Source organism: Cricetulus griseus, assembly GCF_003668045.3.
Source record: "Cricetulus griseus strain 17A/GY chromosome 1 unlocalized genomic scaffold, alternate assembly CriGri-PICRH-1.0 chr1_0, whole genome shotgun sequence".
Classification (NCBI taxonomy): Eukaryota; Metazoa; Chordata; class Mammalia; order Rodentia; family Cricetidae; genus Cricetulus; species Cricetulus griseus.
In genome coordinates this window covers 54,038,370-54,062,590 of record NW_023276806.1, presented here as the reverse complement: position 1 = coordinate 54,062,590, position 24,221 = coordinate 54,038,370, and the positions used below count along the sequence as shown (strand labels likewise).

The window sequence follows — 24,221 nt, the reverse complement described above, 5'->3', positions numbered from 1 at the left end:
AATAAAACTATCACCAAGTTATTTAAAAGTAGGTATTATGATCTTCCAAATGGTTATAATCGTAAGTCTGCCTTTAGGCATGCATCAAAACTAAATGTATACTGCTCTAAGCCAAAAATATACTTCTAATTAATCCAGATATGGTAGCATATACCTGTAATCTCCAAAGCAAAGACAAGACTGCTTTAAGGTCAAGGCTAGTCTGTTTTATATAAGTTCCAAGACAGCCATGGCTACATGGCAAGACCCTATCACAGATGACAGACAGACAGACAGACAGACAGACAGACAGACAGACAGACAGACACACACACACACACACACACACACACACACACACACACACACACACACGTTTAGAAGTTTTTTAAAGGCCTATCTCATTTTTAGAGACTTTAAAACTTCTACAAATGAGGGGCTAGAGAGATGGTTCTACAGTTAAAACACATTGTTCATCCAGAGGACCTGGGTTCAATGCCCAGCACTCACATGGTGGATCACAACCATACATAACTCCAGTTCCAGGGGATACAAAGCCCTCTTCTGACCTCCATAAGTATCAGGTACATACATGGTATACAGATGTACATACAAGCAAAAAACTCATATACAAATAATACATAAAGTTACATGACCTACTAATAATAAGAGAAGTCAGGCATGTTATATGCCCGTAATCCCAGCCTTTGCAAGCTTCCACAGGAAGATATAGAATTTAAGGCCAGACTGATACTCAATGACTGTTAACTCCTGATAAAGTAATAATTTGCCAAGGCAAAAATAAAGGAAAAATGGAAATCTGGAGAAATATGGTAACTATAAGGTATTTTTAACCTGAGAGTATTTGTAGATCCTGGCAAAGTTAAATCCAATATAAAAATAAGAGAACAAAAAATATGAAACCCCAAAACTATAAAAGGTAGTAAGAATAAAAGAAGTAAACTTTTGTACAATAACTTGGTAACTGGAAATGGAGAGGTATAATAACAGAGAAACAAAACACAGCCGGGCAGTGGTGGTGCACACTTTTAGTCCCAGCACTCGGGAGACAGAGGCAGGCAGATCCCTGTGAGTTTGAGACCAGCATAGTCTACAAGAGCTAGTTCCAGGACAGTCTCCAAAGCCACAGAGAAACCCTGTCTCAAAACCCCCCTAAAAATTTTTTTTAAAAAAGACATGGTTATATTTTTATGTAAATTCTTACTTGTTTTTTCCTCTAATTGATTAACTTTATCCCTGGATTCCTCTAGCAGAAATGTTAAATCTTTCATTTTATTTTCTTTCTCAGTTCTTTGGATCAATAGTAGTGATACCTAAAATAAATTTAAAAAACATTGTAGATGTAAATAGTTAAAATTATCACCTTAGCATGTATTATCACCTATAATTATTTTATATGCTTACTGTATATGCTTTTTATACAGCTCTACATGTTATTTAATACATGCTTATAAAATAAACGTTTATTGAATGAATTAGTAAACTTGTATAATATGCTCAATATTAAACTACTCATTTCAAACTTTTAGAGAAAGTTACATAATGAAATATGATTCATTCACTCAAACACTAGAAACTGTAAGTATTAAGTATATAGAAATGAGAGAACTGACCTTTAAGAAACTCAACACACAAACAACCTACACCTGAGCATCACCAGTAATAGAAAAAAATGTTTTCAAAATTAAGAAAGAAGAATCTATCTTTTATTAGTATTGATATCAGGGTTTTTTGTTTTGTTTTTGTTTTTGAGACAGATGTGGCACTGTGTAGCCTTTACTGTACTAGAACTCTACAGCATCTAACTCACAGAAATCCACTTATCTCTGCCTTCCATATGCTGGGACTAAAGGCATGTGCCACCAAGCCTGGCTAAGAAAGGAGCATCTAAATCAGTCTCATGGAAAGCAATAAAACTTTCAAAGGGTTAAAATAGTTTTGATATATAGAAATTAATCAGGCAAGCCAGGCATGGTAACATGGGCCTTTAATGTCAGAATTTGGGAAGCAGAAGGAGAATATGAGTTCAAGGCCAGCCCAGTCTACATAGCAAGCTCCAGAACAGCCAGCACTACATAAAAAGACAGTGTCTCAAAAGAAAGAAAACAATCAGACAAATGTGGAGAAACAGTTGCCCTAGGCTGATTTAGGAAGACAATCTATTGAAAAATCTTTATTTAGGTAATCAGTAGTATTCATAAGGCTACAGTTAATGTAAAGAAACAGCAGAAGTTAAAGATTCAAACTAGAAAAAAAAAAAAGCCAACCTCCCTATTTTTATCTCCAACTCACCTAAAAAGCAGCCAGAAAAATAACAAACTTTTTCTCTACAAAGTCACAAGACAACTATAATCCAAAGCATAATATATAAAGAAGGAAAGCAGTTGGAAGAAATGGAAAATGGTTTACCTTAGAAAAATAAGGTAAAACCTAAGAACTTAGAAAGGGAGAAACTAAATAATTATAAGCAAAATAACTTAATCCAAAGAGTGCTCAAATTTTGAAGAATTAGAGGACACAGACACGTCATTATATGGACTCAAAACCAAAGACTAAGTACAAAGGGAAAAAAAATCAACTTTTTAGCTCTGGATTCTACCACCTACCAGCCAATGCCATCAGAAAACTAACCCTGCTCCACCTTTGCAAATGACACAGGCATCCAAACTTTAAAAGATAGGTTTGGGATAGAGCTACTTAGCATACCCAAGACCCTGGGTTCAAGCTCCAGCACCTCAAAACAAAAAAGATCATCTGTAAAATGGACATTGCAAAGGTAAGGAAAGGGGTATAAAAGAATAGAAAAGTCAGCATAAAAATAAGGACACTCAGCTAACCTTTCCTACCCTGTCAAGCTCTGCTGAATAAAGTTATCTATCACATTCTATCTCCAGAAAGGAATTTAGAATGTCTGAAAAATTCTTACAAACAATGGTATTTACAAATCCATAGAAAAAACACTAGCAGGCCAATAACTTAGCAAGAAGGTCCAACAATCTAAAGTCTCAAACATGGCACCAAGAATTCCAAAATGATCCTTTTAAGCATTTAAGTCCATCTTTACGTTTTGTGAAATAAGCACAATTTTAAAAGAAGACTTCCTTCTTCTACAAATCTGGTTTAAAAATAAAGTTAAAATATAAAAAGACTGTTTAAAGACTTTCATACAACATAAACATAGCTTATAACTGAAATATATTTCAATCACAATTTAAATCTCTAAGCAACCTTTCTGTACTTGTAATTAATTTTTATTATTGTTTAAATATATACCCTCCTTAACTATGATTACAAGATATCTTCTGGAAAGCCAGAGAAGATGGGAGGAAATAAAAGAGGATCTCTTCCCCTTTTTTGAGACAAGGTCTCTCTATAAAGCTCTAGCTGTCCTGGAACTTGCTGTGTACACCAGGCTGGCCTTGAATTCAGAGTTCTGCCTGCCTTTGCTTCATACGTATGAGGACTAAAGGAGTGCACCACTATGCTCAGCCAGGATCCCCTATTATATATCACTTTCTATTTGTCATGAAAAAGATATAGCAATAAGAAATACAGACTTAACATTTCAAGTCTTCCACTATGTGAATTATTAATAGGAAGAAACAACACAATGTATTAGTTTTTTTTCATCAGTGTTATAGAGAGTAAATTTCAAATGTACAGTTATCAATGATCATCTTTACATTAGGATATTTTTGTTTGAACAAAATTTCCCATATTTTTGCAGCAATGTAAACTGACTTAAACATTTTAGAGTCATTGATTCAAAACCACTGAAGGCTGACCTAATAAGTACATAACTGAATCATGAAAATTAAGCAAAAGGCAAAATATTTGAATATATAATATTCAAATATATAAATTATCATGTCAGCAAACACAATGCTTTTGATATTTTAGGTATTTTATAAAGTAGCAAATATAAAGAATGTAACATTAATTTCAGAATAGTTAGGATTTAAATGAACCAATTATAAAGTTTAAGTAATAAATATGCCAATTAACCTATTATCACTACTCAATATGGACATAAACCAAAACATCACACTGTATGTCATAAATATGTATAAACATTATATACTGATCAAAAATTGAGTTCCTTTTTAAAAGAATATAAATAGATGGTTATTTTTATTTTTTAAAACCTGATTTTCCTTGTCATTTACTTCCTTCTTATATTCTTCTTCAAGGTGTTGAATTTTTTCATGATCTTCCTTTACTTTAAAAATAGAATAAATAAACCTTGTCAACACAATTGTATAACTTTACCATGGCCAATATAATTTAAATATTTCATTTCCTTGTTTATCTCAAAATTACACTAAGCCTCAAAAGTTTCTAGTACACTAAAACTAGTATTTTCTTTCTGCTAATTCCGTTTAGTAAAATAGTGACTATATACAGTATCAAAGCTATAGCTTAAAATTCTATAGCTATTACAACAGTACTTACAAAAAACTTTATTCTTTATATAATAGTTACATTAAGTATCAAATCTTAGATATATATCTTAATAATTTACCAAGAAATATATAAGGAAGGCAAAACTATGCCTCTAAAAAATCAAAATACAAGCTATAATAAATATTTCATAGAAAAGGTGGTTTCAAAAACAAGAGAAATTTTAACATATATATTAATTTCCTGCCACAATCAACAAGATTTTGAGAGGCTTACAAAAGCAAAGATATGAAATATAAAATAGTTGAGGGCATTAAGTTAAAGGGATATAAATATTAATAGAATCTAATAAAACATCAATAGCAGAAAAGCAACATGAAAAGTTAAAAAGGAACCCTACACTTAAAATGCATTTCCAGTCTGGCATTCTCAGCTTGCACACGAAGTTCCTCAAAAGCTAGTATCATTTTCTAGAATACAAAGTTTAACTTTTAAAATGAGATCTTTTAAAACTTTTTTAAGACTTCTAAAATATTAATAAATTTTACTACATAATCATTGGATATAAATCATTCAACTTTGAAAACTGCAAACACTAACATAATTTACTAAAGAGATATATGCTACGTCTATAATGAAGCCAGTGTGATACCTTAACTGACAAAGTTATCTGCTAACAAACCTTTCAGCCTGAGTTTGATCCCTGGAATCCGTATGGTAGGTAGAAAGGACCAATTCCAACCTCTACATGCACCCTGTGGCAGGCACACCCACACACATATACAAACTATTTTAAGTTTTACTTACTGTGCCTATGAGATCCATAAAATAAAAATGCTTCCAACTTGTAAGCCCCTTGCCCAAAGACAGTTAATTACTGAAATGCTGGAGGCTAATATTTATGGGACAAAGTTAGCCATGTTTTTTCAATCCCCTAACAAGTTTGTTTGACTCATCTGCACTAGATGTGCTTGATCACATGTAGGCAGGTGTAGTGAAAATTTCAACAGATCCACTGTATTTGGCTTTGAAGTAATCTTTTGTAGTCAGTGATTGTTATCTGAATTGCTCTTTTGAAGGATTCACAGAGCCTTTGTATAACCTAGTCCTGAGACATAAAACAGGAAGTTTAGTATGGCTGAGAATTGCTTAGATAATGGCTCCTTCAAACAATTACAGGTAAGAGGTTTTACTATTCAGAAACTAACTTGCTAAAGGTGTCTTCTCTTGTGTAACAATAGAGAGGCTTTTTGTGAAGCCATGAGGCAGTCACTCCATCAGAGGCTGACTCTTCTGTGCTGCTAAGCCCTTAAACATGCTGGAGTGACTCTCTTCAACTGGTCGCGTAACATCACGTAACACAGAACACTGACAGGAGGGAGGTACATGAGCAGGAAATATGTCAGGATGTATGCTTGCCCCTGATTAGATGTAGGCAGGAGGTACACAGGCAGGAAGTGCATCAGGATGTGTGCTTCCCCCATTGGACCTTATGGGTTTGCCATTTTAAGCCTCAGTAAAATGTGAGTAGTCACCATTTCCTGAGAACCCTGGAATGGACCTGGCCAGAATCCATCAACCTGCCCAGTATTTAAATAAAGCTTGCTTCAAATAAAGCTTGCTTCAAATTTGTCTTAGAATTGTAACTGTCTTATTCTCGCCTGGTAGAATTAACATTTTCTGGAGGCCTCAGTGAGATTCAATCCACCCATTCAAATTCTAAAGCCTGACCTTCACTCCTGGAACTCCAGAGCTGAGGGGCCACTTCAGGAGGGAAATGACTTTGAGGCACCCCAAAGCTCCAAGGCTGCCTTCTGTTCACAGACTATCTGCATGAACTACTGTGCTGAGAAATGCAGCAAACATCTAAAGAGGACTCCTAGTGAGTCAATCTGGTCTGGTTTGCTCTGTGGGATCTGGATCTGGGACCCTGTGGATGGGTCTGTGTTTTCTGGTGTGTACATAAGTTTTGTTGCAAATGTGGAACTCAGACAGAATTGTGAATGTGTAAGTGTATGGTGGCCACCACATTCTGATTTGTTTTCTTTTAATGTGTGAGCTTGCTGTGCTATTTCTCTTGCTGTTAGGCACGCAGGCTCAGAATTTATCTCTTAAGCTTTCTGTCCACTGTGAAAGGTTCAGGCATTATGCTGGCCTGGCCCTATTACTTGGCAGAATCCACTCAGGCAGTACCCTGGTTAACCCAGGGTTCCATGGGAACTAAGTCGGCATGCAGGTGTAAAGGACCCCTTTAAAAAACAGATCCCTGCCCACTCTCTTGCCTTCTTCTCTCTCCTTGTTCTCTCTCTCTCTCCTTGTTCTCTCTCTCTCTCCTTGTTCTCTCTCTCTCTCTCTCTCTCTCTCTCTCTCTCTCTCTCTCTCTCTCTCCCCTCTTTCCCCCACCCCCTCCTGTTCTTGCTCTCCTGCCCTGTAATAAACTGGTTAATGTACTCTCTATAGTTTGTGTTTCATTGAACCAGTTTTCACCTAGAGGTATATTTTTAAACTTTTACAAATTAACACACTAATCTAATGTAAGAGGGATGCAAATGTCTTTTGGATATGCATAATATTAAAGTTGTTTTATGCTGTTCTACCTTATTGAGAAGCTGGCTCTGGAACTGGGTTATGGCTCTCCCTTTCTCAGACCCAGGCATGCTTTTAAAGTCTCCATGTCTGGGTCAACAGCGATGACAGGGAGAAAAGAGCAAGACAGAGCAGCTAAAGGATTTACTGGTTTCATTTAATTGCCTAGCACTATTACATGAACTTTCTGTATCTCAAGATTTGTAAGTTTATTGGGTATGGTTAAAAATCTATAATATCTTTAACAAAAAAGTTAACTTAAAACTTGTAATGAGGTTGACAGTTAAAAATCTATACATAGGTAATACTAAGGGAACCATATGGCATGATTCCATTTTGGGATAGAAACAACATGTGACCTGCCATCATCTATAGGTAGCCACCTTTGCTAGTGTTGGAGAGGACAGATATCATGTGACTTCATTGCCATCTTGATTAAAGGTAATCCACCTGGTGTGGCCCAACCAACAAGACAACACACCTCCAGGATACTTTAGAATGGATTTTTTTTTTATGATAATTCCTGTCCTGTCCTGAAAACAGGACTTTAAAATGCTTGTCTAATAAAAATAAAACTGCACCACCACACATTCATACACAAGAATGTACCCTTGCACTGGCAAGCAAACTTTGTAACATAAGAGTCACCCAGGTGGTGTTTATTTTAAAGACAAAAAGGGATCTTGGAGAACAGCAGAACCTTGCCATTGTGTGGCAGGGCTGGACTTCCTAAAGAAAGCCCAGTTGCAATTGGGGACCCTATCAGTTTTGGAGATGCCAGTGTCATGTAACAGTCACCAGAAACACCAGCTGCAATGAAACGGAGTCAGCTGGAACGTAGAAGGTAGGCTATGTATGCTGCCAAAAATGGGACTAGAGAGATGACCCAAACCCCTTGGGAAAGCACAAAGGATTGTAAATTAATCTAGCTCCTAGCAGTGACCCCAAGGTCTTCAAGAAGATGATGGGACATGACCACAAGTCTATCTGGATTATGGTAAGGCCAAGCACTAGGCAGGACTACCCCAAGGCCTCACCTGCCACCAAGATCCAGTTCAAACTGTAGACAAACAGGACACTCTTGAGTTGGTTTTCCTACTTTGCCTAGACAAAGGTCAGTCCCCCATGTTCTTCCTCTACAGGAAAGACTTATTTTCTGGGCCTGGTAGCCTAATACTAATGCTGTCCTGGAACTTCTGCCCCAAACAAAGCCATGGAGACTACAGGAGCTGGTGGGGTGACTGTCTAGGTAATAGGCAAATCTCTGTCATTTTAATTGATGTTTGAACCATTTGGATTATACTCCCTGCCATGACTTCCTTCTCAGATCTCTGATGGCATTGACAGCTAGACTAACTGTAGCTTTGTCAGCCTGGCAGCAGCAGGCAGTCTGCTCCCCATGCCCAAGGCTGTAGCCACCTAGTCAGTCCATTTCATATGTAAAAACCAAGCCTTGCTCTGGCATTGGGGGATGCCTTTAATCCCAGCACACTCGGGAGGCAGAGGCAGGTGGATTGCTGTGAGTTGAGCCAGCCTGGTCTCCAGAGCGAGTGCCAGGATAGGCTCCAAAGCTACACTGAGAAACCCTGTCTCGAAAAACCAAAATAAATAAATAAATAAATAAATAAATAAATAAATAAATAAACAAAAACAAACAAACAAACAAACCAAGCCTTGCTTTTTCTGGAGCTATTAGGTCTCCTGTTGAGAAAAGACAGACAGGCTTCATATTAAAAGATAAGCAGGTTTCAGATTGTCTTAGTTGGGGTTCCTATTGCTGTGAAGAGTCACCATGACCACAGCAAATTTTATAAAGAACACATTTATTTTGGGTGGTGTACAGTTTCAGAGGCATCCATTATCATCATGATGGGAAACATGATGACATGCAGGCAGGCATGGTACTGGAGAAGGAGCTGTGATGGGGATGTTCTTCTGGATGTATGTTATCAGCTATTATTAGCTGATGAATAAAACACTGATTGGCCAGTAGAAGCAGGAAGATAGGCAGGGCTAGGAGACAAGGAGAATACTGTGGGGAGAGGCATAGAGGAGCCAGAAGGAGATGCCATGTAGAGACTGGGAAGATAGGATGCACCATGTTCTCTGGCAAGATAAGGCCATGTAGAAATATATAGACTAGTAGTTATGGATTAATAATTAAGAGAGAGCTAGCCAGTAAGAAACCCTAGCCATTGGCCAATAGTTTTATAATTTATAATTAATATAGCGTCCTTGTGTTTATTTAGGGCTATGGGACCAGGTGGGACAGAAACCTCTGTCTTCAGAGCTGAGCGTTCTACATGTTGATCCTCAGGCAATGGGAAGTGAACTGAGACACTGGGAGAGCTTGAGCATATATAAGACCTCAAACCCCCTCCCACACTGATACACTTCCTCCAACAAGGCCATACCTACTCCAACAAGGCCATACCTTTTTTTTTTCAGGTTGTTTTTCTTTTATTTTTGAGATTACAGTATAATTACATCATTTCCCTCTTTCCCCTTCCTCCCTCCAATCTCTCACATATACCTCTCCCTACTAAAGCCATACATACCTCTTAATACTGCCATTCTCTATGAGCTTTTGGGGGCCAATTACAAACTATCACACAGATGTAACTTTTTACCATTCCTCTATTTAAAAGAATTTTCTTTGTACTCCCAGCAATCTATGAGGGTGGCCTTAGCTAAGACTCCTAGCAATAGGGGTTACAGAGCCTGAACTATCTCCTGTAACCAGGTAAGACTTCAGTGGAGGAATTGGGACACCAACCCAGCCACATAACCTTCAACCTACAATCTGTCCTGTCTACAAGATGTGCAAGGTGGTACAGAAATTGAGAGTGGGCAACCAATGACTGGCCCCATACCATGAAAGGAAGCTCACCCCTGAAGGCCAGAACTCAGAGATGGAATACCCCAGAGACCTAGAATAGAACTAAATATGATTGGAAAGGGAGGAAAGGAGGAGGGAGGGAGGGAGGGAGAAAAGAGAGGGAGGGAGGGAGGGAGAGAAGGAGGGAGGGAAGGAAGAAAGGAAGGAAAAAGTCAATGAAATGATTCCTAATGATACTCTGCTAAACTCAGATTGTTATAGCCTAGTCCAACTGTCATCAGAGGATTCATCCAGCAACTAATAGAAACAGATGCAGAGACCCACAGTCAAACATTAGACAGAGCTTGGGGAATCCTGTGAAAGAGGGGGAGGAAGGATTGTAGGAGCCAGTGTGGTCAAGGACACCACAAGAAAATGCATAGAATTAACTAACCTGAGCTCATAGGGACTCACAGAGATGGAACCAAATACCAAAGAGCCTACATGCGATTGACCAAGGCCCTCTGCATATATGCTACAGTTGTGTAACTTGGGTCTTCTTAGGGACTCCTAACAGTGGGAACAGGGACTATCTCTGACTCTTGCCTGCTTTTGGGACCCTTTCCTCCTACTGGGTTGCTTCATCCAGCCTTAATAGGAGAGAAGTTGGCTAGTCCCACTGAAACTTAATATACCATGGCTGGGTGATATCTATAGGAGGCCTGCCCTTTCATGAAAAGAAAGAGGAGGAGGAGTGGAGAGGGAGTGAGAAGGAGGAACTGGGAGGAGGGAGGAGAAACTACAGTTGGGATGTAAAAACAAAAAATAAAACAAAAGAACTTCCTTCGCAATGACCATTCTGAGTAATAACTACCCTCTGGTAAATGATTAGATGGAAAGAAAAGGGATTAAAGTCTATGCAAATTCCAGGGGTCTAAGTAAGTGCTCTAAAATGTATAGAGGTCTAAGGATATGAAAACTTAAGTTCTAAGGGAGAAAATGATTTAAGTTGTAAAGGTATAAGAAAGTATATTTAAAGGTATATTTAATATGTAAAGGTATATTTAAGGTGTGTGAAAAATGAGAAATGTTTCAGATTTCTTTCCCCCTTCTATGCTATTCTTATACTAAGATTTCAAAAGTTCAGAGTTTTAACATTGATCAATAGAGTTCTGATAAGCTGGTAGAGTACTGATTACTAATATCAGTCAGAAGCTCAAGATTTTAAATGTCTTTGTTTCCTAAGTATAGACCTGTAAGTGCTTCTTATCAGACTAAAAGCATTTCTGTCCAATCTATATACCTGCTTCTCTGGACAGAGGAAAAAAAAATGTTCATGCTTTCTAACCCAAAGCTATAGTTTTTGCTAAGACTCAAAGGCATGAGTCTACTCCTGCTGTTACATAGACGCCTGTTAGCTGCTTTTACTCCAATGTAGATTGCAGTACACATTAATGCTAATATATCTAAAACTTCTATCTTTTTGTAAACTAAAAAAATTATGTTAAGCTTCAGAGAATCAAAGGAGTTGTAAGACTTGGATCCACCTCTCACAGGTCAAAGGTGTTATGATAAAGCGAGCCAATGTTATGAGAAAGCTTGAGGGGAGATTGGCAGATTCCATGGCAGGAGAGGGTGACCAAAGTGGAGGGACAAACATGCGAGGCAGACAAGGAGCTTAAATGAGAAGTTTTATTAGAAAGGGAAGGAGGGGAGGAAAGAGAAAAGAGGTAAAGAGACAAACAGGGAGAGGACAGACGAGAAAAAGGGAGACAGGAAAAACCCTGTCTACCCCAGGGGAACAGCAGGAAAAGAGGGGGAAGAGAAAAGCAAAAAGAGAAGGGGGGAAAAAAGAGATCATAAGTGGGTGGGTCTGTCTTTTAAAGGGTCCTTTGCACCTTCGTGGAGACAAGTAGTCATGGAACCCTGGGCTGACCAGAGTACTGCCTGAGTGCATTCTGCCAGGTGACAGGGGCAGGCCAGCATAATGCCTGAATCCTTACCAAAGGGACTCCAGGTAAGTGCAGCCTAAGTTTCCCCATATGCATATTCCTGAGTGGGATCTCTTTCCTGGTTTTAGGACTCCTCCCCTCCCCCAATCACTAGGATCCTGGGCCTGAAAGTTCCAAAAGTAAGGTTTTCCTTTAAATTCCTAAACTTTAACTTCTGTCCCTAATCTGCATCTGTCCCAGAAGACTTCTACTTGGCTGAAAGACACCATCCAGGAATCAGTTGCAGAATGCTAAATGCTGAGCTCTGGATTTGCTGAAAGCTAATTATGAACCAGTTCAGCCAATGTGATTGATCCCTCTCTCTTCAGCTTGGTCAGCTAACCAAATCATCTGAACACCCCATTTCCTGATTCCATTCCCAGTTTCAGACTAGGATTTCAGCCTTCCTGATCCCTGACAACAATATCCTAGCTTCAGCCAGAAGCAGTTACAGATGAGATATCTCCCCCTGTCCTCAACAGGCTGAAATACTAAGTCTAAAGGAAATTGTAGCTATCAACAATTGTCATACCAGGAAAATGGGCCCAGATCTATCAACAGGTAGCATTCACTAGAATATTTCTACAACATGATAGGACACTTGACCTGCTCTATGTAAAACAGAGAAGTTATTGTATAACTTTAAGAGAAAATTGTTGTTTCTATAAAACTATTTGGGATTAATTATAGATAATCTGGCTGTACTCAAAGAAACAGCAAAACAAGGGGACCTGAGATGAAATAAGTAACTGGTAACCATTCTCATTTCCAGACTCCTTATAGATAGTAACTCTGATGTCAGCCATTTCAGGGCTTTGGACCCTGTTTCTACTAATAATTCCTGTTGGCTCCTGCATCATTAATACCTTAACTAGATGATAATTCCTGTCTGGATATCGTTAAGCTGATGGTTATTAGATCTCAATATAAACAGGTACCCATCACAGAGTCAAGGATTTGACTAGAATACAACTAAAGGGGGTAATGTGAGAGCCAAATGCCTCCAACCCTTTCCCAAGGACAGATACTTCCTGAAATGCTGGAGGCCACTGTTTATGGCAGATAACAAGCCATGATATGTGTATCACACAACTGTCATGAAGTTTTCAATAGTCTTCATAAGAGTTAAATAAAATAGGGAGATAGAGTATAACTGAATAATGATGTTTAGCACAGTTAGAGGGAAAAAACAATGTCATAAGCATACATAAGAGCTTGAACACACAGGTTCTGGAAAGAGCAAAGAATCAAAATCAGAAAGTATCTAATAAAGCTAAGAAACAAAACAGAAATGGATTATAGCATAAAAACAAAGCAGTGAATGGCAGAAGATAAGACAAAGGTAAGCATGAGCAAAATACAGGTTAGTAATACTCAACTTTTTTTCTTCAAATCAACAATTATATGTCACAATTGCTAGTCTCTGACAAAGAGCAGCCAATAAATATTTAATACTGCTAACATGTTAATTTAAGAGGTTTTACAGAATTGGAGAGGGGGCTTTACAGTGAAATCACTTGCCATATAGAAAGAGGACCAGAATTTGAATCCCTAGAACCTAAGTAAATTCTAAGTGAAAGTGGTGGCCTGCCTATAACTCCAGTCTTGGAAGGCAGAGACAGGTGATCCCTGAAGCAAGCTGACTAGGGAAATTAGCCATATCAGTGAACTCTGGGTTTGATTGAGATGCCCCACTTCAAATGGTAACGTGGTAGAGCACAGAAGGAAAATTCCTAACATCAACTGTAAGCTTCCATTTACACATGCCTAGACATGCACCCATACTCATGTAAACACACATATACACACATATGTGAACACCACGCATACAGATATAGGAAAAAAAGAGAAGGGGGAAAAGCTCCTACAATCCAGCAGGGTGTTACGCACATGTAATCTCAGAATTCAGAACACTGAGGCCTGAGGATAGTGAGCCTCAACTACATAGTGAGACCATGTCTCACACTGCCCCCTCCAAAATAGGCTACTATACACAAAACATTAGTTAGTATTCATAGTTTAGAACCTTAAGAGTTTTACTGGTTATTGAATCATGCATAAATTAAATAATGATCTTTTATCAATTACAGTTGAGAAGACCTCTGTAGCTATCAACATGCTTAGAAATTCTTTTATTTAAAATAATCATATTTTTACTAACTCTTACCTCTATGTTATTATTTAGATCCACGTAAACTTGTCTGGTTTCTTCCCGTTCATATTCATCTGTAATTATCATTAAAAACATCAAAATTAAATTTTAAAAGATAACATCAACAAGATAATACTTATCCCAGGAAAACATTAAAACACAAAATTCTGTGAGTATATAATTTAGTTCTGAGTTTCTCAAAATAGCATCAGAAAAAGTCTGGGTTTTGGTCTGCTATGCAAGAAGCTTGGAAGTTTCTATTCCATAAATAAAAAAGAAGGTAAATTGAAAATTTTTTGACCCAAAAGAGAAGGAAGGTCACAGAGCAAGTCACTATCTTCAAAATTAGAGACATGGATAGGCAATTTACAATTTATCTGAGCTGAAAGGCAAAAACAGAAAACTCTGGAAACCATAACCAGCACTTTAAAAAGCAGGACAGAGAGGGAGAGCAAGGAAAGAGATATAGAGATATCTTTATTGAAGGAACCATTACGGGGCTAGAGAGGAACCTGGCACTAGGGAAATTTCCTGAGAGTCCACAAGGATGACCCCAGCTAAGTCCCTAAGCAATAGTGGAAAGGGTGCCTGACCTGGCCTTCCTTTGTAATCAGATTGATGACCACCCTAATTGTCATCATAGAACCTTCATTCAACAACTGATGGAAGCAGATACAAAGATACACAGCTAAGCACTGAGCCAGGCTCCCAGAGTCCAGTCAGAGAGAGGGAGGAATGATAATACAAGCAAAGGGGTCAAGACGATGATAGGGATACTCACAGAAGCAGCTGACCTGAGCTAGTGGAAGCTCACTGAGTCTGCACTGCCGCCAGGGAACCTACATAGGACCAAACTAGGCCCTATGAAAGCAAGTGACAATTGCATGGCTTTGGCAGTCTGTGGGGCCACTGGCAGTGGAACCAGGATTTATGCCGAGTGCTTGAACTGGCTTTTTGAAGCCCATTCTCTTTGGAGGGATATCTTACTCAATCTAGATATAGTGGGGAGGACCTTAATCCTGCCCCAAAGTGTTGTGCCTTACCCTCTCTGATGAGTGGATAGGAGGTGGGGTGGGGGAAGTAGGGAGAGCAAGAGGAGGGGAGGGAGTGGGAATTGGGATTGTATGTATGTAAGTAAAATGAGAAATGATTGTTTAAAAAATAAATAAAATAAAATAAAACACCTGAACTGTAATTGGCATTGCTAGTCACTCAATATGAATGAGTCCAAGATAAAAACCTCAAAGGGATAGTAGTGGTAGGCACAACATCCTTACAAGTTTAACTTCTTAAAATTTTCCTAGGTTCAGAGAAACATCATCTCGTGTTCCAACAAGAGGAAATGAAGAGAGACTATTTGAAATACACTGAAGGCATCCTGTTCTTAATAGAGCTTCCCTGTGGGAGAAACTATTTAACCAGGGCAAAAACAGACTTGACTGACCTGGGGAAGGAAGAAAGAACTGATTCCAGCCCTCCATACAGAAGAATAAAAATATACTATTTTAACCACTCTAGACTACCATATAGGAGAAGAAAAGAAAGGAAAGAAAAGTCAGGGAAAAGGGAAAGGAATAGAAAGGGGGAGGGAAAAGAAAAGGGAAAGGGGAAGGGGAAGAGAGAGAAGAGAGGGGAAGAGAAGAGAAGAGAAGAGAAGAGAAGAGAAGAGAAGAGAAGAGAAGAGAAGAGAAGAGAAGAGAAGGTGAAAGGGAGGAAAATGGAAAATACCAAACTCTTGTCCCAACTAAAGGGAAGGGAAGCTACTTAAAAAGTTCTTAACTCATAGGCAAGGATTTGCTAAAAGACTGAGGTCTAAAATCACAAGTCTACAGAGTATTTCCAGCACCTCTCCCTATCCTCTATTCAATACCACTGGAACTGAAGACCAACTGATATCAGTTCCATGTCCAGCAATAAAATAGTAAGGCACAAGAACAACAAAAAACACAGAGCAAACATCAGAACAAGAACTAGATAGGACAGAGATGATAGGAATTACCCATACACATAAAAAATAGTAAATGTAATAAAATTTTAATGAAAAACACAAAGTTTCAGAAACAACAGAATAAAACTGTGAGAAAGTTATGAAAGATGAAATGTATGCATAAGGAAACATTAAAAGAAAAGGAAGCAAAAGGACTATTTCAAACAATAACAAGTAAGAATTTCTCCAAACTAATGTCAGACACTAAACCACATATCCATGAGATTTGAGAACAAAAGCAAGATAAACACAAGAAAAAAAAAAAAGGGGGAAATTATATCTAATTCTATCATGTTCAAACTATATGAAACCAAAGATAAAGGAACTACATGGGAAAAAATACCAATGAAGAAAACAAAGTAAGAATTAGAAGTAAAGGTAAATGAGAACTTTTTTTTTTTTTTTTGGTTTTTCCAGACAGGGTTTGGAAGCTGTCCTAGAACTAGCTCTTGTAGACCAGGCTGGTCTCAAACTCACAGAGATCCACCTGCCTCTGCCTCCCTAGTGCTGGGATTAAAGATGTGGGACACAACCACACAGCTTGCATTTTTTTTTTAATGAGAACATTTTAATTTGCAAGGTTTGGGATCAGAAGACTGAGGCCTAAGGATGGTCAGCCTGGACTAAATGGTGAATCAAAGCTATTAACTCCTATAAGTTGTCCTCTGACCTCCACAAATGTGCCACAGCATACACACGCAATATATGTGATTTAATTTTTTAAAACTATTCATAAACAAGATGAATTTATTGTCAGTAGTCAAGCTTCAAAATTGTACAAGTTCTTTAGAGAGAAGAAAATAATATAGGTAAGAAATTCAGATCTACATAAAAACAAACACCAAAGAAGAAATACATGAAAGTAAAAATTATTTAAATTGCTTAGTACTAGGACCAGAACTCAGGGCCTTAATTATGATAGGCAAACATTCTACCACTAAGCTACATACCCAGTTCTTCACTTTTTAAAGAAAGGTCTCACTACATAGCTCAGGCTGGCCTTGAACTCAAAATCCTGCCCCTACCTCCCAAGTGCAGCAATAAGAGGGAAGTGACACCATGCCTGTCTTTGTTATTCTTAATTAATACAATCCATGTGGGTTTTAGTGAGTAAGTCAATGAATGTGAAGGCTTAGAACAGTACTACATACTGATGACTTTATAAACATTGTTCATCTGGACTATACTAAATTTGTTTTAGTTTTTTTATAATAAATTAACCTAAGCTTGTTGCAGCTATTTTACTTTATAAACTTTAAATTTTGTTTGTTTTTTGTTTTTTTGAGACAGGGTTTCTCTGTGGCTTTGGAGGCTTTCCTGGAACTAGCTCTTGTAGACCAGGCTGGTCTTGAACTCACAGAGATCTGCCTGCCTCTGCCTCCTGAGTGCTGGGATTAAAGGCATGTGCCACCACAGCCCAGCTCAACTTTACCTTTTTATAAGACTCAAAACAAAATATTGTACAGCCATACAAAAATATTTTCTTTCTTTATATCCTTATTACATAAATACGTTTTTCCGCTGGTCCTTTGAAACAGAATCTCTCACTACTACATAACTCAGGCTAGCCTCAAATTGGCAATCTTTCAGCTTCAGCCTCCCAAAAGCTAGGATTAAAAGCATATATCACCATGCCTAGTGTTTTTTTGTTTTGTTTTGTTTTGTTTTGAAGGTTTTCAGGAGTAGGAACACACATGGAGCTGTTATCGCCTATGATAACAATGCTTTCTTCTAGAATACCTCTGAAGGACCTGCTTGAAGCTGTTTTAATGTTAACTTTTTTTATGTGGAAGTACACTTCTAACTAGAAACCTAGGCTAGAAAATACAAAAAGCAGTAATATACTTGATTATTAAGTATTATATAATTAATATGTTATGTACTTTCATACAACTGACAATGCTAGAGGCTTGTTTACAGCAGCATTGCTACAAATTATTGTATACTACAGTGTTACAAAGGCTCCATTAGTAGATAAAAATTTTCCATTCTTCTATATTCTTATGGTACCAATGTCCTATGTATACACTACCATTAGCCTTAATGCAGTTATAAAATGTATCACTATATCATGCCCATCCTATGGGAGAAATGCTGACCACACCCAAATGGGCATGGTCAGAGTGATGTAGCAAGGCCTTAAATATGAGGGTCACACACATGTGGCTCTCTCTGTTCCCTCTCCTGCCTGGTTGTACAGTACTGGCTCCGTCGCATGAGTACTTTCCTAATAAACCATCTGTTTTTCAAACCAGTTCTGACTCCACTGCGATCCGCATTAATTGCGTTTCACTTTACCTACCCCACAGCATTATTTCCTATTATGGACATGGATTTGTATCCTGTTCTTGATTCAATGCCACATGAGTTCTAACAGAAGAGGGTACTGTTAAAATCACACTTGAAGTGAGTATTAACTGCAAATATGTATACTTATTTATTACCTTTCAAAAACAGAAAACTACTACTTACATAGAAAAATAAGGTCTGAGTGAGACACATAAAATTTAATAAAATCAAAATTAATTCCAAAAACTTAAATTTCTCCTACTGTCTCCATCATTAAATGAGTAATAAATTGATACAACCACATAAAAGAAAGACACCTACATTTATTTGTCTTTTCTGCAGATCTAGCACAGGTTTCCTTAAGCAGATTACACAAATGTCTTGTAGCATTATTCCTGAAAAAAAAAGTTTCCCTAAATGTAATCTGATCTCAAAGCAAAATAATACATGAAGTTACAGACATTTAGTTACAATTTCAGAGAAATTTTTAAAACATTATATTTTGTATACACCATGTATCACACAGTAACAATTATATCAAGAAAAGGTAGAGACTATAGGCAAAATCATTTAATAACTGCTTCCCTCTAAGTGACAACTCCTTCCCAGTCTCTAGCAAGTTACTATTACTATTAGTACCCTCTCAGAAAAAAAGTTTCCAGATTTGTCTAGGAGAAATGATAAAACATTATTAAACTTTTCATTTACTAATTACTCCTAAACTCTTCTTGATGCCTGTTCTAGTTTGAGTTCTATTGCTGTGCTATACTGTAACTAAAAGCAACTTGGAAAAGGGTTGACTTACATGTCCTGATCACAGTCAATCACTGAGGACAATCAGTTAAGGAACCCAAGCAAGAGCAAAGGCAGGAACCATGGAGCAGTGATGATTATTGGCTTACTCCTCATGGCTTACTCAACATCCTTTGTTGTACAGCCCCAAGCATCTGCCCAGAACAGCACTGCCCAGAGTGGCAAGACCCTCCCACATCAATAATCAATCAGGAAAATATACCACAGACTTGACCACAGACCAAAAGTAAGGTAATTTTCTCAGCAGCTATCCATTGTGTGAATTAAGATCTCTACTTGTTTTAATTTACTAATATAAAGAACAATTTGGTTTAATTTTTCCAACATAGTTTTTGGTACAAATGAATTATTACACTGACCCCCCACCAAAAAAAAGGCATTTGAGAGGGAAGAGCAGTTCCAAATTGGACTGACTCGGTTTTACAAGTGTTGCCCCTAGGGCAAAAATTACACAGGAAGATGGACAATATGCAAAGGTAGTTCTAGATAACAAATTTTTAGGCATCTTTTCTGATTCCAGGAAATGATTCCTCCTAACACCTAACATTTTAGAAAGTCAGAATTTATTCATCATTAGCCATTTGCTAAATCTATAAAGGTAGAATGGGTATATTTCCTTTTTCCACAGCACTGATGACATGATATGACTGATGGCTTGGTCCTGGAAACCTAACTAACGTGGCAAGGGAATGAAGAAAGGACACATAGACACATATACAGAAAAGCTAGCATCAGTTGGGCTGCACTCACTCTGATGGACCAATACCAACTATGCAACAACTGGGAACCTCAATGAATTTATTATGTACAACACAGGAGGAGGAGCTAGCTAGTCTTGGTAGGAGGACTCTGAGGAGGAGCAGACATGGGTTTTGATCATCCAGTAGGAAAAAGCTGCAGTTACTAGTATTTGAACACTCATCAATCATTCATAAATATTCTTACTTGCACACAGTCAGCATTCTCTTTCAGACTAGAGGAAGGCTTTGTCATCCCCTCACATTTCACCCTGGAAAGATTTTGCCACTACCAAGGGTCTGAGGCTGTGCCCATGTCAAACAATATATATTCACTCAGGACTTTTATCTACTCCTTCCACAATCACTTAGGGCTTTATTTGGCTCCCCACACACTCAGGCAGAAATTATTGTTAAGTTACATAACACAAAGAAAATACTCAACAAATAAAAACTTTTAATAATAAATTTGGAACTAAAATCATTAAATTACTACTTACTCCTTTATTAAATCTTTATTTTCTTGAATTTCTTCTTCTAATTTCAAGCTTACTTTTTCGTTTTCAAACTAATTTAAAAAAATATAAAAAGTTAATCACATTTTGTTTAAAAAAATCAGTGAGTGTAATCATTAAGCAGGTTTTCTTTACTAGCACATTATATAAGTTCTATAAGATTCTTTTCTTTCCACATAAGAAATTTTTATTACAATTATCCATAAAAATATGGGTTTCTTTGGAAGGTGGGATGCTGTGGAATATTTGGGATGTGTTAATTTGTTTATGCTGTAGAACATTTTGTTTAATGATGCAAGGATGTGTTGTTTTTTTTTTTTTTTTTTTTGCTTTTTTCGAGACAGGGTTTCTCTGTGTAGCTTTGGAGCCTATCTGGCACTCACTATGGAGACCAGGCTGGCCTCGAACTCATGGAAATCCGCTTGCCTCTGCCTCCCGAGTGCTGGGATTAAAGGCATGCGCCACCAACGCCCAGCTTGTGTTGTATTTTTTATGTTGCATTGGTTTAATTCTGTGAAGCTGTGTTACATTGCCTGTCTAAAATACCTAATTGGTCTAATAAAGAGCTGAATGGCCCACAGAAAGGTAGGAAAAAGGATAGGTGGGGCTGGCAGGCAGAGAGAATAAATTAGAAGGAGAAAAGGAGGAAGAGAAGCAAGATAAGGGGGAGGACTCTGGGGGCCAGTCATCCAGCTACACAGCAAGTCATGGAGTAAGAAGTAAAGAAAGGTAAAAGTCTAGAGGCAAAAGATGGGATAATTTAAGTTAAGAGCTGGCAAGAAACAAGCCAAACTAAGGCCAGGCATTCATAAGAAAAGTAAGTCTCCATGTGTAATTATGTGGGAGCTGGGTGGTGGGCCCCCTAAATAGTAAAGAGCCAAAGAGGAAAAAAGCAACTACAGTGGAAGCATGAGAATCAGGAACTCAGTGCCAACTTCAATATATACAATGAGTCTGAGGCCAGTCTGAGCTACACAAGACTAAACCTGATCTCAAGAAAAAGTGAGATTTCAAGAAAAGTGAGATTTCAAGAAAAGTGAAGGGGAGTACAAGATGGCTCAGCCAGTTAGGACATATGCCACCACATCTGGCAATTTGAGTTCAATCCTCAAAACCTACATGACATAGGAAGAAGACTGACTCCCACAAGCTGTCCTCTGACTTACACACACACACACACACATATTCATAACCTAATAAATGTAAAAAGGAAGAAATCTTTTACTTTCATCAGATTAAAATTTGCTGAAAGACCAGTAAAAGAATTCAATAATATTTAGCACAAATTATCTCTAGTAACTTTAAAGTGTATTATCTGTTGCTTTCTAATTTGACTTTTTTCTCATTCTAAGGTATGTAAAACTAAGCAGTTTCAAACTTTTATGTGTAAATACAATCTGATATATATCACATCAAATTAGCATCAATAATAAGAATTAAAATTTTAAATTTTGTAATAAATTAATGTCATTAAATTGGTTATTATATAAAATAATCATCCCTTAATCATTTTCATTAAATTTAGTGGAATTTGTCCTTATTCATTCCTAAAGCTGAACTGCAATGTTTATTAATGCAATTTCAAAAGGCCTTGTTCTCAAAATATATCACATAAACAAAATTAATCCAATTTGCTTTGAATTAATATTCTATTTCCAACAGTATTATGCTAATATTTACTTGTGTCATACTTTTATCTTTTTTCTTTTATTTGTGATTCAAATAATATTTATTTGCCATATTTGTAATTCAAAACTTAATTATACCTGCAGTTCCTGAATGGCTTTTCGCTGGGCTTCAATTATCTTTCTGTTTTCTTGCAACTTATTTTCTTTCTGCTTCAGTTCAGATTCTATGTTCAGTTTCCACTTTTTGATCTTTTCAGCCTCTTTATACAGCTTTGAATACAGTCTGCTCATTGGCTCTGAATTCTATTTAAGTGAATTTCCAAAAGTTAATTGTCTAAGATTTTAATATAACCAACTACAGTTATCTACCACAAATACATATATATTAATGGTAACAAATTGTGTATTCAATTTATACTCTAACAGGATTAACTCTGATTTCATAGTATCAAGGCAGCATATGCTACTTCATTAAAATTACTAAATAAAATCAAAACTGAAAAATGCAAAAGTTAGAAACTATTTAATCAATGAATCTGACTGGATAAAAGCTAAAATACATCACTCCACATGAAATATATAAATGTCAACAATTACCTTAAAGTACTTTGATTAGAGGAATAATTTAAAGATTAAGAATAAGATGTTTAAAATACAATGACAAGAAAAATATAATATGTAATTTTCAATGAGCCTAATATTTTATTTAGGTTTCTTGACTATTTTATCCACATCATATTATAAATGCCAGAAGAATTTGAGTTTGTTTTACATTTTGGAGCTGGGGACTCAGGGCATCTCATATGCTAAGCAAATAACATAACTCTAACATGAAGTTATCCTCAAGCTTCATTTTTAAAAAGTAAAATAAAATAGCCTTTAATCCCAGCACTCGGGAGGTAGAGGCAGGTAGATCTCTGTGAGTTCAAGGCCGGCCTGGTCTACAGAGCATGTTCCAGGACAGCCAGGATTGTTATATAGAGAAACCTTGTCTCTGAAACCATAGATAAATAGGTAGGTAGATATATAGACAAACAGATAGGCAAACAGACAGAGAAATAAAACTGATATTTGTTTACTGATAACCTCTTACCAAAATATAAACTGGTTCCAATTTTTATTTTATGATACTTGTAAAGCTTAGCAACAGGCATATAGCACTTATCAGGGCCACTTAATTTCCATAAATTTAGAAGACATGCTACAAGAATGATTTTTATAATATAAAAACTATGGCATATCCTACAAATAAATTTCTTACACAATAAAGCATCCAGATAACAATTCCTTGGAAAGATTTTTTTGTAACATATTGGCCTTTTCAAGTATTGCATCCATCTCCACTCCTCTAGTCTTAATTTTTTATTTAAAATTAAATTTCCCCAAAAGAACTGGATGCTTTTACCCAGAAAAATACCAAAGCTTAGCACTTCAAATACTTTAAGAGGAAAAAAATATTTGGAATGGGGATGCAACTTTTTGGTAGAGCAGTTACCAAAAAATGCATGAGGCTCTGATTTAGTCTCCAGAACCACCAAAAGAAAGATTTAAAGTGGCACACGCCTTTAATCCCAGCACTCAGGAGGCAGAGGCAGGCAGATCTCTGTGAGTTCGAGGCCAGCCTGGTCTCCAGAGCGAGTGCCAGGATAGGCTCCAAAGCAACACAGAGAAACCCTGTCTCGAAAAACCAAAAAAAAAAAAAAATACATTTTAAAATAGGAACCAAATATCTATACTTAAAAAGGTATATTCAAATAATGAAATTCCAATAATAAGGAAATATCTGACCTCAAAATCAGAGTCGTTTAGTCCTTCCTGATAGTGGCAACTGCCAGAATTAACAACCTAAAAAATTAATATTTCCTGTAAGATTATATTTTTAAAGCTAATGACAGTTAAATATACAAGACCATGTGGCCAGCTCCATGAGTAATGGCACTGATCATGATGATAACCTGATCCGAACCCTGGGTCTGCAAGTTGTTGTCTGATCTCCACACATATATCATGGTATATGCACACATATACACATACAAATACACACAAGCACATATATGCATAAATAAATGAAATAAAAATTAAAGTGCACAAGACTACTAATCCCACAACTACCAATTTTTTTCTTCAAAAATTCAATGTCTAACAGATTGTATATACAAACTTTCACTAACCTGTTCAAGCATTGGCAAAATGCTAAGTTTTTGTAAAGCAGGATCTGAAAAAAAAAAGGTATTAAAAAATGAGAACATGTTTTGTATTATTTCATCTAGTTGAATGTTAAGAATATCAATGTAATACTTATAC

The 24,221-nt window shown here is 37.0% G+C and overlaps 1 protein-coding gene across 1 annotated transcript in view; it reads right to left on the bottom strand.

Moving 5' to 3' along the window:
* Positions 1-24,221, bottom strand: part of Sycp1 (synaptonemal complex protein 1) — a 106,612-nt gene that overhangs the window by 79,988 nt on the left and 2,403 nt on the right. The window contains exons 3-11 of the mRNA XM_027393520.1: positions 24,089-24,132; positions 23,706-23,762; positions 22,056-22,220; positions 20,275-20,342; positions 18,546-18,619; positions 13,964-14,022; positions 4,802-4,871; positions 4,146-4,219; positions 1,205-1,313 (exon numbers count right to left, since the gene is read on the bottom strand). Coding sequence (XP_027249321.1) covers positions 1,205-1,313; positions 4,146-4,219; positions 4,802-4,871; positions 13,964-14,022; positions 18,546-18,619; positions 20,275-20,342; positions 22,056-22,220; positions 23,706-23,762; positions 24,089-24,132 — 720 coding nt within the window. The remainder of the gene's footprint in view (positions 1-1,204; positions 1,314-4,145; positions 4,220-4,801; positions 4,872-13,963; positions 14,023-18,545; positions 18,620-20,274; positions 20,343-22,055; positions 22,221-23,705; positions 23,763-24,088; positions 24,133-24,221) is intronic.